The 17,472-nt window shown below is 34.1% G+C and overlaps 1 protein-coding gene across 2 annotated transcripts in view; it reads right to left on the reverse strand.

The window, feature by feature from the left end:
- LOC142337719 (uncharacterized) overlaps window positions 1-17,472 on the reverse strand; it is a 154,786-nt gene that overhangs the window by 79,981 nt on the left and 57,333 nt on the right. For both annotated transcript variants that reach the window (XM_075387179.1, XM_075387178.1), the window contains 8 exons: window positions 14,803-15,025; window positions 14,386-14,635; window positions 13,943-14,061; window positions 9,617-9,821; window positions 5,727-5,971; window positions 5,174-5,363; window positions 4,542-4,682; window positions 3,550-3,689 (listed from right to left, as the gene is read on the reverse strand). In XM_075387179.1, the coding sequence (XP_075243294.1) occupies window positions 3,550-3,689; window positions 4,542-4,682; window positions 5,174-5,363; window positions 5,727-5,971; window positions 9,617-9,821; window positions 13,943-14,061; window positions 14,386-14,635; window positions 14,803-15,025 (1,513 nt within the window). The remainder of the gene's footprint in view (window positions 1-3,549; window positions 3,690-4,541; window positions 4,683-5,173; window positions 5,364-5,726; window positions 5,972-9,616; window positions 9,822-13,942; window positions 14,062-14,385; window positions 14,636-14,802; window positions 15,026-17,472) is intronic.

Consider the following 17,472-nt stretch of genomic DNA (forward strand, 5'->3'; position numbering starts at 1 on the left):
ACTGAAGGCTTTTGCTGTCTACAAACCCAAAAGATTGCCGGAAAATAGCCCCCATTGGTTCTTGTGAGCCAGATTGGGATTGAAAGAAAAGAAAAAATGAAAAAAAACTGAATATATTAGTAAACCTTTTTAAAGTGTTAACTTTTTTGCTTTCAGTTTGTTGTTAGACATACTCCGGCTTCTTAATGAGAGAATACAGGAGTTAGTAAAAAAAACCAATAAGCATTAAACATGATAACACAACTTATAAGAACAAACTGCAAGCAGCGGGCATCTAAAATTGGACTTTATTGGTTTATCACCCGTTTATATTTTTAAGTCCGTTTTTGATACCCAATCTGTTCATTTTAGATTGCTTTGTTGAGCAACTGCAGCTTAAAGTCATTTTGAGCAGAATGAGCGAATAATGAAATTAGCCTAGAAAAGTCTAAAAGATTTCAGGCAAAATGTCGAAAAAGCAGCAAAATGAAATAAAGCGAAATAAACTTTCAATCGGAGAAGTAAAAACACAAAGCAGGACAAGAACAAACAACAAAAATTTGCATAAATTGAGATTTATCAAAACAGAATTTGTATTGCAGATACGCTCATTGTTAAGGTAACGAGAACTGATAAGTATAAAACAAAAACTCAAAACAAAAACAACACAAATTGGCACTTTATAGCTATCTTTCTGAACACAATCGACAAGCAGACGCGGAAACTACAAAAGATTTATTTTTTTGTAAGAGCAAGAGTTTTAAAAAATCTTTTTCAATATTTTTAGTGTTAGTATCCTCAGATACATTTTCTTTGTTATTAAAAAAGATCGATTCGAGAACCAGGCATTAAGAAAAGTTGTTAATTTTCACAAAAAAGTGTTGAAAAATTCGATTGAAAAAAAACAAAATCAATCAGAAAAATGAATAACCTGCAGGCTACATTATAAATCCAGGTTATATATGAGCCAAAGATAGGACAGAAACGGATTCAAACCCTGAAAAAAAAACAAATTCACAATGACAAAAAGTTCCTAAAATTCTTTGAAAAACTTTCAAAATACATTCCATAAATCTATCATCTAATCGATACCATAGTTGTTAGCTTAAAAGAAGTTTCACTGCACCTTAAACTGAAACAACTTGAAAAAGAACTAAAGTTTTTGAACAAATTTGAAAAAAAGTAGCAAAAATTATGCTGAACTATGTGAAATTAAAATTCTCAAAAATGTAGCTGGATCATCAAAAGTTATCCCTTATCTCAAATTTAAGCCTAAAAACTGTTTCATTGGTCACTTCAGGTGACTAGCACCTGAAAGAATTAAAACAAATGAAAAAATTAGCAAAAAGTAATAAAAAATCAATAAAAAACAGATCATGAAAATCAATTAAGTGCCGCAAAATCAGTCCATCAAACCATCTTCAAGCCTTAAAAAATTGCCATAATTAATCATAACCAGATCTTTAAAATCTTTGCACTGTAAAATTGGGAACTGCTGAAAAATTACAATAAAATTTCAAAAAGTTTGAAGAAATTAGCAAAAACTACTTCTGGTGTCAAAGTTGGCGTAAACGACAAAAAACCACATACATTAGCGTAAAAAACCTTTCGTCTAGCATAATAGCCATATGAACTGTGATCAACCTTTGAAATAACTACATTTTCAAAAAATTGGCGGAAATTGCCAAAAAGGGCTCAAAAAGAGCGAAACTTCTTCAGCGTGAATTTAACCTTTCGGAAGGTTCAGCACAATAAGCACCTAAAAAGCTACTAAAGCCAGCTGAGGTTCTCTATTGCAACAACATGCACGTCGAACTTTACCTGTTTATCCCGCTTGAAAAGTTCAAACTCAAGTAAAAATATCGTACAAAAAAGAGTACCGATACAATTCGAATTCTTGGGATTGTCAAACGACAGCACACCAATACAAACCAAATCTTGGAACTGTAAAGAAAATAGGCACAAATTATTATCCAGCTGCGAAGATGACGGCGGTTGTTAAAACCATTGCTAACTTTCTTATTCGATATAGAGAGTTCACTTCTGTACTCTTGCTTTTAACAGCCACCATTCAGCAGAACTCCTTTACTGACATGGATAGGGTTCCAAGTATCAAGTGACTTTAAAAACAATGTAACTCAAATACAAAACGCAATTAGGCAAAACAGACTAACCTCTAATATGCGCAACAAATGACGTCAAGCACAAACAATCAAACAAACAGCACATAATCCTATATGCGCATCAATTAACAAAAAAGGACTATAAAATACAACAGAACTTGTGAAAGTCAATTACACAATTCAAAATGAGCAAAAATCAGAAAGTTTTTCAAAATTATTGGCGCCAAAAGTTAGAAAAAACAACACACTCCATGCTAAAATTCGTAACCACAGCATACAGTAAAGCAAAAAATAGTCCTTTAGCAGTTCTAATTGCTGAAAGAAGCATAATAGAGCTAAAAACCAAGACAAAATTCAAACAAACATTTCGAAAACAAACGGTATCTGATTTTGTTAAAACGTTGGATAAAACTAGAAGTTAATAAATTGATCATAATTGAGCCCAACTGAAAAGCTAAGCAACAATTTTGAGGACTACGCAACAAAACCACCATGAAAGCAACAGAAAAAGTACGATTCAAAAATCCACTAATCATGAATATTTTTTCCCAAGAAATTAGTTTAAATTCTTCAGAAGGTATGAACTCAAATAATATTCAGATTCATTTATGCTCCATTAGCAACAAACGATGATCATTGTAAATAATGGAGCCAAAATTATAAGACAAAATAAACAATAAAAAAAGGGGCAAAATTCGCTAATATTTTCAAAAAAATTTCCAGCGGCAAAGAAAACATTAGCTTTAAATGATACAATAAAATCAAATTTTCAACCTTCGTTCACAACCACTGATTGATCTGCATAGTAAGTAGACTGGTCCCTTGATGAATGTGAGTGAAAAATCAACAAATAAAGAGTAGAACAAAAAGACGCAAAATTTATCAATAGTTTTTGAAAATAAATAGATTGAAAGTAAAAAAAAAACGGTAAACTTGAAATCGCAGCATTCTTTATTGTCTCATTAGCAAATAATAAGAGCTTTCATTAGTGAAACTAAGTGATAGCACAACTAGGCGAGACAGAAAAAATCACTAATGTTTTTTGAAAACAAGTTGTGAGAAAGAGGCTAAAATCTTTATTGAATCACTCAGTGACATTAACAACTTTGTGATATATCTTTTGAAAAGGAAATGTCTATTACGCAAAAGGCATGCTAGAAGTCAAGCACAAAAATGTTCTGGAACAAAACGAAAAATGACTCAGACGAAAAGTGGCCGCTAGTTGCACGGAAAAAAAACAGGAGCAACCCAATATAGCTACGCTCAGCTTACACCTATTATCGCATCTATAATAAATATTTGATTGCCCTTTGATGAATCCAAAAAAGACCACACTTTGACTTATAAGGTAACAATTATGACGAAAAAAGAAGTAAAAATGCCGCACGTGGCAAAAAATTTTGCATTCAAAAATCAAAAATTAATTATCATTACTATCTTGTCGTACCTGGTTTACATGTAAACTGACAAGAGGGCCCTTGAAATCCTGGGGCGCAGAGACAATCTCCAGTCTTCATGTCACAGAAACCATTATTCATACAGTCAGAACTGCACACATTCTGAGAATCGCTTGCATGTTCCAGGCACCTGAAATGTCATTTGCTCATTTACTGCAGTTTTACATGGCATCAAATTCTGATGGTTTTGAGATTAAGTTCACAACTTTTCTGAAAATAAGGAAAAAACAAAGTTAGGTAATAAAAGTAAGACTACCAACACTATAAAATATCTAAGCAATTTTAGGACTAAATATGATATAAATTACTTTTGCGAGATTAGTGTACTTTGTGTGAGCACTATGATTCTAGCATTATAATACCTTAGACTTTGGTGTCCGCATCTAAAAAAGTTTATCACAGTGGTGTGACATTATGGCGAGCAAAAGCATTAGAGATATGATGAAATGATAGAAAATGTAAAAAAATTGATGTTACATTTTGTCTAACGCTTTCTGGTGCCCTCAGCGATCCCACCACTCTTCATACATAACTCGTAGCCTATCTCATGTTGCTTAGCGTTGAATCTCAATCAAAAAGAATGAAAAAAAGAGAAAAAAATTAAGCACCACCTTTTTAACTATCATTTTGAGCAATTTGAAAGAGACCCTTGCATATAGGATGTTAGATTCAAGGTTTAATTAATGACAAAAATCATTAATCGGGTTAAATCGAATTAACTTATTTTGTATAAACTTGAGTTTCTATTTCTGTACTATGATATAATGGTTTGGACAGCCATATCATTTTATAAAAATCTCACTATGCAATCATCAGTCTATGTACAGAAATATGTGGATCAATTCAGTATTTTTCAGCAAAATTCTAAGGGCTTACAGAGCCATAGCCGAAGAAATCAAATAAATCTGAATTCTTGACATAAATAAATATTCAGTCACAAAAACAATGAAGAAGAACTTATGTGATTCAGAGTAACTTGTACCTTCCAGTTGATGGATGGCACCCAAACTCACACCAGTAGCAGCTGTCCTGGCAGTTTGGCCCATAGGTGAACTTACTCTCACACACTCTCTCACAGTGCTTCCCTTCAAAGCCAGACTTGCAGTAACACTCGCCACTGAACCTGAAGTCACATCATACTGATATCTTTCTCAGGTCGATGTTTTACACTATTCCGCAACTAGAAATTGTGATTAGTGGCGGAATAAATTTTCCACAAGTAAAATTCACGAAAAAAAAATGAGGATAAAAAAGAGTGGACACCATGGAGTTTCACTTCCTTTCCACATTTAATCATCATTTTTAATTCCTCTTTTAATCCATAGTTCCGCTCACGAACAAACAGCATTTTGGTATTTATTTTCAGTAACAAATGTTCTGATGTTCTGTTCATAAAACTGCAATGCTGGCAATGATGTCTAATGATTGATAATTAATTTGAAATCAAGCCGCTAATATGCAGAAAACATGAAATGAACTGCTCATTCTAATATACTTAATGTAGTGATGCTGGTGAAAAATGCTTCGATCAGCAATTTATCGAAACAAGAACCATGGCTTCATTAAAAATTAGAGTAAAAGATAATTTATAATGTATTGTTGGCATTTCCGTACCTGCTACACAAGCCGTCATTCTGACAGTGGCACTTTTCTTTACAGTCTTGGCCCCAATTGTCCTTATTACAAGCCAGTTCACACTTTCCACCCAGCCAGCCGGGGTGGCAGAGGCACTTTCCAGTCCGTGAGTCACACACTCCCCGGTTCTTGCACTCGCATTCCCTCGCACAGTTAGGACCCCATGTACCTAACAGAGGAAAATTGATAGCGACCCTGCTGGAGCCCCTGGATCTTTTCTATTATTGAAACCCCCCAAGAACGTTACTCGTCTCCCCACCCTCGCATTAGTTATCTAGTATCTGAGTTTTCATATAGCTTACCGCTGACTGATACGGAGCACGAATCCCCTCGCCTACACCCAATTGCACAAAAAACATGAGGGAGATTATATTCCAAAGGTCCGAAAGTTAGATTTGATCAATATGGTCATTTAAAAAATGTCAAGAAAATTATGTCAAAAAATTTCTAAAAGCAGTAACTCTACTTTAACTGAGCTCAATATTTACGTCAATTATCCAAAAAATAACTTGAAACCAAAACGTCAACAAACCTTCAGGACAAGTCTTCTCACAAAGATTTCCAAAAAATCCATTCCTGCATTCACAAGCTCCTCCCATTCCCGTGCAAGTACCTGCATTCCTGCACGGACAAAGAGCATTGCAATTGGGATCACCCAATTCAGAGTCCACAGTTGTGCACTGTCGCTCACAGAAGTGTCCAGTGTAACCTTTGGGACACTGGCACTCCACATGAGCTGAAGTTTGTCTACACTGACCTCCATTCAGACAAGGGCAGCTGAAATTATAGTTTAATGACAGAACTAAAATTTTGTAAAAAAAAGTTCTTTTGGCGAGGTATGCTAACAAAGCTACAGAACTATCAAAACATAACCGACTAACAATGGATGAATTGCTCAAAAAAACTAGTGTCGGGGCTCGATTCTCTTGCAGCCCGTGCCCAGGGGCAGGTGGCATAAAGCTCATTATTAGGCCACAAATGGTGATATTGGGGCTTACTACACAATCTAAATTCAAAAATGGTACCATTATCAGAGCATATTTCATTGAAATGTTGTCGCCAATTGAGATCAGCTGCTTATCGTGAATGTGACTTTGATTACGACCACACACAAGCCAAGCGAGAAAAAGTCACTAGAAAAGACAAATCGTTTAAGCGAAATTTTTGCGCACGGCTACAATAGTTGCGTCCAGTGCTCGAGAAAAATAAAAAACCCTCTCATAGATAAAAGAAGCCTTTGGATTTGATGACAAATGATTCTCTATCCTTAAAGCAAAGAAAACCCTTAAAAACAGCACTCCAAAACAATTAAGTAAATCTAAAGTGTAAATTAAAAATATGACCCACTAACGTTGCGCAAATTGCTCTCAAACGACCGGCGAGCGGTTGGCTTCTGTAGTATCCAGATGGTGCCCGAGATGCTTGCATTGGGTAACTGCTGGGTCAAATTTTCATCAAGATTAAGAAACCTTTGCGCCATGAAATTGTCTCCTCAAAACAGTTTTTATGAATCGCATTCTTAAACACTGGTTGGGCGTACGGCTCTAAGAGAACTTAATGCCCTCCCAGCGTCACCTGTTTATCCAGTTTTTGAGGACGAAAAATTAAATGGGTCAGACAGAATAAATGTCTACCAAATGAGGAACAGATAGAAAACCCCCAAAACTTCAAGTATTTTTCAAAAAAAATGTGTATGAACAAAAAGATCGCCTCCAACGCAAATAACTCAGTAGAGTAAAAAAAGCCGCATTAGATTGGCGAGATCAGCCATTATTAGGAAACCAAGTCAAACGAACAACAAAATCAAACAACAATAAAAACAAACGTTAATTACATCAAAAATTCTATATCCATTTTTTGAAAAAAAAACTTATAAACAAGGTCAAAATAGTGTAAGATGAAACTGAGACTACACAAAATAAATGTTAGCTCAATAGAAAAGATATGGGATCACTCCATAATAAAGCTCGGTAATAATTAGACAAAAAAGAACAAAAACAAACAGAAAAGATAAAAATTGGCTTATATTTTCAAAAACATTTAGTTTCAAAGTAAGGAAAACCATTTGAAAGCAATTGAAAACATCCATTACGTTTATCACCACCTATGCCTCTATAAGAAAGCATTAATACCTGTTATTATTCAAATTTTTATGAGGTCACAAAAAGGAAAACAAATAGAGAATACAAACAAAAATTCAATCAAGACTTGCGAGAAAACGCTGTAGAAGCAGAAAAGCCATATTTTCCCCTCAAAATATATTCAGTTGATCTTTCCTTGAACACCGAAAATGTAGTACGTGACCTCTCATTAATGAGAATAGGTAACATGTACACAAAGGAGAAAAAAGGCAAAACTAAGTACTACTTTCGAATTTTTCGAAAACAATTATTTTCCAAATCCTGAAAACCATTAGCTATAAAATGAAATAATTAATTAGGTTCGTTTATTCGTTCAAAGGAAGCGCTTGAGACCTGTAGTTAATCAGAGGAAGTCTTAAGTTTAAAAAATGAACGTCAAACTTAGACAAAAATCAAAAATTAGTTTACTTTTTTTTGCAAAAAGTCCGTGTCGAAGTCAGTAAATTCAAAACGATTTCATTGAAAACAATAGATTTTGTACACTTGCACATGCCCTCGCCGACAAGAATGCCATGTGTAACCTGTAATTAACGAGACTAGTTAATAAATAGTCAAAGAACAAAAATGCTAAATGAATTTTTTTTAAATTTTTGGAGACAATTTTTTTCGAAGTCAAAAAAGCCATCAGATATCTACTCAAATCAGAATATAGGCTTATTCATTATCCAGGAAATTCCATACGACTAAGAGAACAAAGGAAAAACGACAGTTAAAGACACGTAAAAAAATCAATTAAATTCTTCGAGAAAGGGGTGTCGAAGCCCTTAAAACCATAATCTATGTCTTTAAAGAATTTAATATGTTCAATTGAGCCTTATTATTAAAGCCAATAGTGTAATATGTGAACTGTAAATAATGCGACAATGTGACAAAAACATGAAAAATGAGCAAACGCCTAAAAATAAAAACATTGGTCTAGTAGTATCAAAGCCAAAAAACCATATTTAACGCTTAAAACTGCAAAAAAAGATCGACAGTTATTTCAGTAGAAAGGAGAGAAGAAGTTTTTTCTTCGCTAACACTAAGCTAAAAATTGACCAAATTAAGAGAAAAATAGTGGTAAAGTTCAATAAGCCATTGTTAATTTAAAAATCAAACAATTTTAAAAGTCAAAACGACAATAATCTTTCGAGTAAAGAAACTACTTACAAAAATTTGGAACTGCTTAGGAAACCAGTTGAACCTATCATCAGTGAGCTTTGATTTGAATTGTTCTGTTATCTAATTAACTTTAAAAATATCAAAATTTTTTTAAGAATAGAGACCGACTCTGATCACAATCCGAATTATTTTTGGATTGTAACAATCCAAGATTGGACCAAAATCAGCTTTGCTATGGTTGCTCTTCCATTAATAACACTCAATTTTTTCGAATGTCATAGATACAGATAATTTGTTATTTAAAAGATCATAAACAATTACTGCGTTTTTGATAATCATAGAGTAAAGTTAGCAAAAAACGGCAAAATTATTTATTCCTGAGTCCTCTCAATGGAAGTGGAAGTAGGACTAGCTCCCTTTGTAGTTTACCAAGACCGTGTTAGTTATTTTTGGGTGTGTATTTCCAGCAAATTTAATCAAAGTAGTCTAAAGAAACATAATTCGAGCAATTTTTGAAAAAGGTTGAATTTTAGCAAAAATTTTAGTCAAAAAAATTAAATCAAAACAGTCAACAAAACTTTTTTGTCTTTGAAAATAAAATTAACAATACTATTGTGAGCAATTTTTACAAATTTTAGCAAAATTGACAAAAATTTAGGCAAAAATTCCGGAAAATATGAATAAAAATAACGCAAATTGGTCTAATATTCGCAAAAATTTAAACCACCACATTCTACGCTGGGCGAGCTTTTTAATGATAGCACTCACAACTCTCTACGATGTATATATCGATCGGTCAAAATTGTCTCAACAAAAAAAACCCATTTGAGTATATTGTTCTTCCCTCTTCAAGAGGGGTCGGAACAAAAATTGTATAGTTTGTTTCTACCTAATTATGAATGAGTTTATGTGTTTCATAATAATCACCCATGTTTTTTAAGCAGCCTCAAAGTTATTTTTTAGCTGAGATGAGAGCAGAAAATTTAAGTGTCGTCATCATAATGAACAAATGAACAGCACAAAAGAAAACAAATTTATTTACAAAAGAATAGAACGAAGTGCGCTATAAAAATGCTCTAAATTAATTTGTGTTCACGTAAGTAAACAAGCTAAGTAAACAGGGCCTATTTAAGGTGCTAGTTTCTCTAATGAAATGCTAAAAATAAGAGCAATTGCTTACATGTTTGAGCAATTGTGACCATACCACCCTTGATCACACTTCTCATCACACCTGTCACCTGTGAACCCAATAACACCCGAGCAGTCGCAGTGCCCACTCTGGAAATGGCATTTGGCTCCGTTAGCACACTGTGAATGATCAGAACAGGAAGAGGAGCATCCGGGTCCAAAGTGACCAGGTGGACAGCGTTCCTCGCAGAGAGCTCCTGTTATAAAATGAAAACCGGGGTGACTACCGAGAGCAATTCTTGGCATCAATATCCGTTTCAATTCGCGGCAGCATGGAAACGTGGGAATCATATACCCGGTCATAAAAACATCCAAACAATGGGTGAAAAGGCGTGAAAAGTTGCTCTCACCGTTTTTGCGAACCATTAACTTCATTGATATTGACGGAAATCCAGGGTTGGTAAGCCAGTTGAACGGAGTTTGATGAAACATATTTGAAAGAAAACTTCTCCGAACTAAAACTAGTCTCGAAGCCTTAAAAATTTGCGTATTAAGAAAACTATCATGAGCTTCCGATAGCTGTGAAACTCTACGATTTTCGGAAAGATTGACGTTTACTTTAGAATCTCGATAAGCGTTTTAAATATCTAAACTTATTTGGGAATTGGGATCTTTGTTTGCCTGGCTTCGTTTTGTTGAGCCAAAAATTCAATGAATTCTCAGAAAGACAAAATTCGTTTTGCGGCTGTAAAGAAAATAGGCTTGGATTACTCCTTCTGACCTTTTCAAGCTTCATTTATCACAAGACTGATTCCATTTGAATTACGTAAATTATGCTAAAACTCGTTTCTATATCAATCTCACAGGAAATTGTTCGCAGTAAGTTTTAACCACAAAAAGTATATTCAACAGTTGTGTCCTATTATGTTGAAACATAAAATACCGGAAAAAATTCCCCGATACACCTCTTTCATCAAAAGAAAATTATTGTTTCTGCTCATAAATAACATAACCAACTAACGTCGGGAGAATTGCTCTCAAACGCCCGGCCAACAGGGTTTTAGTGGTAGCTAGCTTGGGCTTAGGCGTGCTACCTTGGCTAGCTAATGGGATCCACGAGGGGCCCAAACGACAAAAACTGCCCCTCTACATGAATTTATGCCTTCTCAGCAGCTGAGGTGAATTGCACACTAGGGAAAATAAAGCTCTAAAAGAGGTGCTCAGCGACTTAATTACCTGTTTTACCTGCCCATCCCGTTTCTGAGGACAAAAAGTCACAACGTAAAACCAAAAATCGATCCAACGAAATTTGCATGAAAAAGACTAATGGGGCAAAAAAAATTCAGCAATTCAGCAAAAATACTCAGAAAAGGACAAACAGATTCAAAAATTTTAAAAACAATTGCAATTTTTAACGAAAACTTGCTAAAATTCTTGATAATAATATTTTCAGAACAATTTCATTGTCTCACAAGACTATTCAGTATCCCTATTTCAAGCCTTAAATAGTTTCACTGGCTCAAAAAGGTCCATAAACGTGAATATGATATTCATTTTTTCGAAAATTTGAAAAAAAAAATTAATTTCTATCAAAAAATTGATGAAACTCGAGTCATTCAAATATTGATAACCGTTCCATTATTTCTAGAAAATATGCAGCAGCTTATTATTAAAAAAATAGTGGAGTTCCCTGGTCCCCGTGTGCCAGGAAATTCAAAAAAAAAATCAAAAATATTTAAAAAAAACTTGAAAAAAATTGCAAAATTTTTTTAAAAAAATGCTCAAATTCGTGAAATAAAATATTGAAAAACATTTAATTACATCTAGAAAAATGCAGTAACATATTATCAAACCCTAGAGGAGGTTCCTTGGCTCTTTAGGCAGGAGAAACCTAAAAAAAATGACAAAATTTCAAAAAAAACTTAAAAAATGAAAAATGCATAAAAAACTGCTAAAACTTGTGATAATAAAACTTGAAAATTAATCCATGGCCAAAAAACATTTTCCAGTAACTAATAAGCAAACCCAAGCGCAGATTTTCTGTTAAACTGAAAATCCTGAATAAAGAAAATAAATTTAAAAATGAAAAAAAAGCAAGTTTTTATTTTAAAAAATGCTCAAATTCTTGGTGTTGAAATCTTGAAAAAAAATTCCATTACATTTAGAAAATATACAGTAACCTATTGTCAAACTTTAAAAGAGGCTGTTTGAGTCTCGAGCCTCGAGAAACCTAAAAATCGACAAAAAATTTCAAAAAAACCTGAAAAAATGCAAGTTTTATAAAAAAAATTGCTAAAATTGTCATATTAAAAAATTGAAAGCTACCCCAAGGCAAAAAAATTCTTTTAGTAACTTTTTATCAAACCATTAAGGAGGTTCTTTGGCCCCTGCGTCTGAAAAGACGTGAAAAATGAAAAATAAACGTCGAAAAATAAATGTTAAAAATACATGCTAAAACTCGTGATGTTAAAATGTTGAGACCATTCGACTACCACTAGAAACTAGGCAGTAACCTATTATGAAACCCTAGAGGAGGTTCCTTGACACCTAGAGCTGAAAGAAATAAATGACTTCAAATATGACAAATAATTTAAAAAAAACTTGTGATATTAAAAAGTTGAAAACTATTCCATGGACAACAAAAATTTTTCCGTAACTTATTATCAAACTCTTAAGGTGGTGTTCAGGATCCTGAGCTTGGAAAAACTTGAATAATGACAAAAATGTCAAAAAAAACAAAAGACCTTTATGAATTTTAGACAGCCTCAATTTTAGGCTGGTCCAATAAAAATTTCGAAAAATGACAAAAAAAAACAAAAAATTGCAACATTTTTGGGCTCAAAATGACCTTTTAAGGTTAAACTACGGCCTTCCCGGTAGGTTCATCACAATTAGTACCTGAGGGACTACAAAACGCGGCTCTAATTAGACTTAATGCCCCTTGGGCGCTACCTGTTTATCCCGTTTTTAAGGACGAAAAGTCAAATGGGTCAGATGAAAAATGTGTCAAGCGAAGAAACGCATAAAAAAGACCAACAAAGACCAACTTCGTTTGAGAGCAATTAATAAAACACAAAAACACTTAAGTTAACTATCCAAACTTCACCACTTACGTGTGAAAAAATCTGAAATACTTTCATAGTTCAGAAATGCCATATCTATACAATGACTCAGATTTTTCACTCTTTATTGAATCATTTAAAAAACATGTAGTTAAACACGAAGTTATTCAAAATGCATCATTTATTTTTGATAAACTGACTTTTTAAAAATTATCCAAATGAATAACACTCGGAGCAATTACGTGTTCCAACCGACAAACAGCAATAGAAAGGCAAGCTTTCGTTTAATCGTTTTTTAGTCAAAATAATAAGAAGTCGTTGTCTGATTTAAAGGTATTTTAGCATTTTTTATTCAATAATTAAAACAGAACAGAAAAATTAAAATCAAAGCTTAATGATGAATTTTTTAACAAGAGCTTATGCTGGTTTTGACTCTTATAAATACTTGATAAAATAGATTAGAGATTATTGAGCTTTGCCAATTTTGCTCATTATTTGGCCAACTAGTAGCTTAAGTACAACGAAGGCAGGTCACATAGTCCTTCTAATGGATCAAAATTGAATGATTATTGCGGTTTAACGTTTAAGGTTACGGCCTTTCGGCTTTAATAAAAGAAGTTTTCACAAAAAATTTCGAAAAATGGACATTTTCAGTTCTTTGATATTCTTTTTATTGTTTTGTCACATTATTGAGATGTCATATATCTAAGTGATAGCATTCAAAAAGAAAGACCAAATGAACATATCAGTTTTCAAAATAACAGGTTCTGATTTTACCGGCTTCGACACCGTCCTCTAGTAGAGCTTAATCTTTGATTGTTTGCATTGAACTAGAGACCCAAAATGACCAGAACACCAAACTACGGAAATTATATATAAAAGCTTTTCTAATGTACCAACTTCAGTTCGGATACAAAAGTAAAGTTTTATTGACGAAAACAGCATTAAAATTTACCAAACTTCAAAGTCAAATCTTCGCGGCCCAGGTTAAGAGGCCAACTTTTTATCGAGTTGTCACGCAGGACAAAGAAGATCTTTTTCAACTTTAAATTCATATGAACTTTTCTCTAAAACATTTCTTTTAGTAACTTTTTTTACAGACGAATTGTTCATGCTCAAACTCGAAGACCTTCAAAGGAAGAATTGGCAAAACAGTTGGCAATGAAGGAAAAATTAATAATATATATTAATTATCTCATTTGCAAGAAAAAATCAGCAGTAGGATTATCTTAGCGTCCAGTAGTTTGAAACAACGATTATTACACTGTCACAACACAAAATGAAATCTTCCAAAAGACGATATTAATTAATAGGACCTTTAAATCCTGGAGGACATACACATCGGCCATTCTCATTGCAGCTGCCCCCATTTCGACACAGACAGCTGTGTCCACAGTAGGGACCATAACGCCCATTCGTACATTTGTATTCACACCTGGAAAGCACAGTGAACAGAAATAATTATAGCAACTCTAAAGATCGGATCATCACCAAAATGACGAGTTGGATTTGAGATGGGTTCTGTTCACAATAGTTAAAATGGATCAAATTAAGAGCATAAACACTGTTCAAAAATACACTCTACCTGCCCAACCCCACAAGTCATATTCGATTAACTTGACTACATCAACAAAGTTCATTTCTCTCTTATTGTAACTGATTACTACCTTGTTGCAAAATTGCATTGAATTAAACCAGGTAAACATTTATGTATAGAAAAGTAATCAGCTTTTGCATCGGTATTCTGTTGAGTACTAACTTCCCTCCGTAGAAGCCATTTGGACATGTGCAACTTCCAGTCACAGTGTTACAGATACCCTTGTTTTCACATTGACATTCTTGGCCACAGTTTAGCCCAAAGTGGGTGGGTTCACAGTGCAATTCACAAAGCTGTCCAGTAAATCCGGGCTGGCACAGGCAAAGTGGTGCATTGGCAGTTGTGTTGGAGTAGTAGAGATGGGGATCGAGACAGAACCCCCCATTTTTGCACGGGCATACTCTTTCGCAATCTGAAAATGACATTTTTCAATCTTAAGGATCACAAAAAGACACAGAGGTCTAGGCAATAAGTAGCTAAAAAATCTTTCATTTTGGAAAATTCTCGCAACGTAGCAAGAACATGAAACCTACTCACCCTAACCTGTTAAAATTTACGAGGCTGTAAATGGACACCTACCCTGACCATGCATTCCTTGTGGACAACTTCTTTCGCATTTCTCCCCTGTGAATCCATTCACACATTGTTCACACCTTCCATTGACAGGGTTGCAGGTTGTACCCTCAACATTGTGGATGCAATCACACCTTTCAGCACAGTTTTCACCCCATAGTCCTGGAGGACATGGAATAGAACATGAAGATCCGTATGAACCTATGCATTTTCGTTCTGACTCGTCATCCTGAAAAGAGAATCTAGATTCCCAAGAATTGCATAAAGTTTACAATCTAGTTATTCAATTTTTCAAAAAAAACATACCCGGCAGATTGCCGGAAAATAGCCGCTGTTGATTCCCATAACTCTACTGAGATAGAAAGAAGAGAAATTAATGACAATGATTTTGTACAAAAACATTTTTAAGTTCAAATTATTTTGATGCCAATTCGTAGTTGAACAAACTCCTTTTTCTTAGTGAGAGGCTACAGGGGCTAGTATCAATACCAATCCAGTAAGCACTAGACATGGTAACTAAAATTCATGAGAACAAAGTTCAAGTAGCGGGCATCTAATATTGGGCTTCATCCCGCTTCTATTTGTGACTTTGATCTTCTATACTGACTCTGTTCATTTTCAATTGCTTTGCTGGGCAACTGAAGTATATAAAAGCACTGAGCAGAATTAGAGACGAGTGAAGCTCGCCTAGAGAAGCCAAAACGATTTCACACAAAAATGGCAACAGGACATCGAATTTAAACTGCCGCATGTGAACAAAAAAAACTCCCAGCTCAAATAAATCAAATAAACCAAACCTGTGCTCTAATAAACCAAACCTGCGTTCTCAAATACGTCTACTTGATTATAAGACGAAAGTTTTAACGAACTATTTTAATTCAACAAATATAATTGAATGTTAATGGATACTTGAACATCTTACTGATTTTGATAAACAAAAGGAAGAGTTTTGGACTCAAGCAAGCATGGAGAATTTACAGTAAATAGGCCTGTGAAAGCTAAACACTTCATCGAGAACAGAGACATTGACCGAGTTTTGCAATTGATTGTAAAGGAAAACAGCGTCGATGCATGTGTTGTCATTTGTTGTTGATTGATTGTAGGGTAGGTAGTAATTACAGTCGGTCATCAATTTGCTTAGCCAATTTTTCTTAGATAGATCAACATTGAAGTCTCCAACCAATACGTCAGGTCTGAAGGTACAAAGCTGTCTAACCAAGGCAACTTTGAAATTCTGTAAGCTGTTTGAGTCACTTTGTGGCCGATGATGGACAAAGAGGAATCGCCTACAAACATTGGAGCTATCATTAGTAAAATAATTCACCACGTTGATAATAAAAATAATTAGTTAGAAAATGGTCAAGTAAACTTAACTAACTCAGACAAAAATTCTACAAATTATTGCGAAAATGCGAAATGATTGTGGAACCAGAACAACTTTATACTATTAGATAACATACATTTATATATATATATATATATATATATATATATATATATATATGTTATCTAATAGTATAAAGTTGTTCTGGTTCCACAATGTTTTGTATGATTAATATATTAGAAACATTTAATAGATTAAATAATTTAAAAAGAAACAATTACATATCAATCGGTTCCACCTTCGATCGTTTCCTTCTGTTTCTATTTTGCTTCTATTCATTTATTTCGAAGTATATGAATTTTAGAAGGAATACCCAGTTAATTATGGAAAAAGACATTTAACGTTGTGTCAATTTCGTTTGTAGTAAAAAGAACAGATGTACAAAAGACTAACATCGAAAAAGTGTCGAGTTTGATGAGCTGAGAATTACGATTTGGCCCAAAAAAGAACGACTCAATTGTATTCACCCGAATATTTGAGCGAATATACACGATCGATCCAGCGTGATTGCGTTTTGAGCCAACAGGATGATCAAAACGATGTAAATGGAATCCATTCAGCTGATAATTTTTGGTATCATCAAAAGCGTTTAACCACGTCTCGCAGAGAAAAATAATGTCAGCTTTTTGATAAATAGCAGACGTTTTGATAACTTTGAAATGTAACCAAATACTTTGAACATTATGGTAAACTAAATTCAATGCAGTTTTTGAGGGATTGGGTAAAGGTAAAGAACAAACAAATTGTTTTTCAGTTCGTAGTAACTTCATTTCATCAATAACATCCTTTGAAGGTAACACATGCTTATTCTTAAGTTCCCCAATAATTGAATTTCCGTTTTTAGTAACACAACGAGTCAGAGCAGTGTATGCACCACCTTTGAATGCATACCCTGACAGATCAATTTCTAAACTTTGAGCTGATTTTCCTTGGTACTTGCAAATTGTGGTTGCAGCGCAGAACTCTAAAGGAAATTGACACCTTTCAACTCTCATTGTCGTTTTGCTGTACTTCGATTTAGGCACTAAGAACTGCTGAACGACTCTCTTAATTGGCACCCAGTTGTTTCCTGTTTCACTTGGATATCTCGTCTGATAAAACTTTTTACGGTAAACTCCAATACTTTTGTCGTTTGGAAACTCAACAAATAAGGTACACGGAAGACAATTAGAGAACTCAATTTTTCGAAGGTAACCAAGCATTCCGTTAATAATGGAATCCTCTTTGCTGACGTTAACGGTGAGCATATGTAGGGCTGGTTGAGAACTAAGTTAAGACAATAGTGAAGTCCA

Source organism: Convolutriloba macropyga, chromosome 4, assembly GCF_964194025.1.
Source record: "Convolutriloba macropyga chromosome 4, txConMacr16.3, whole genome shotgun sequence".
NCBI classification, from domain to species: Eukaryota; Metazoa; Xenacoelomorpha; order Acoela; family Convolutidae; genus Convolutriloba; species Convolutriloba macropyga.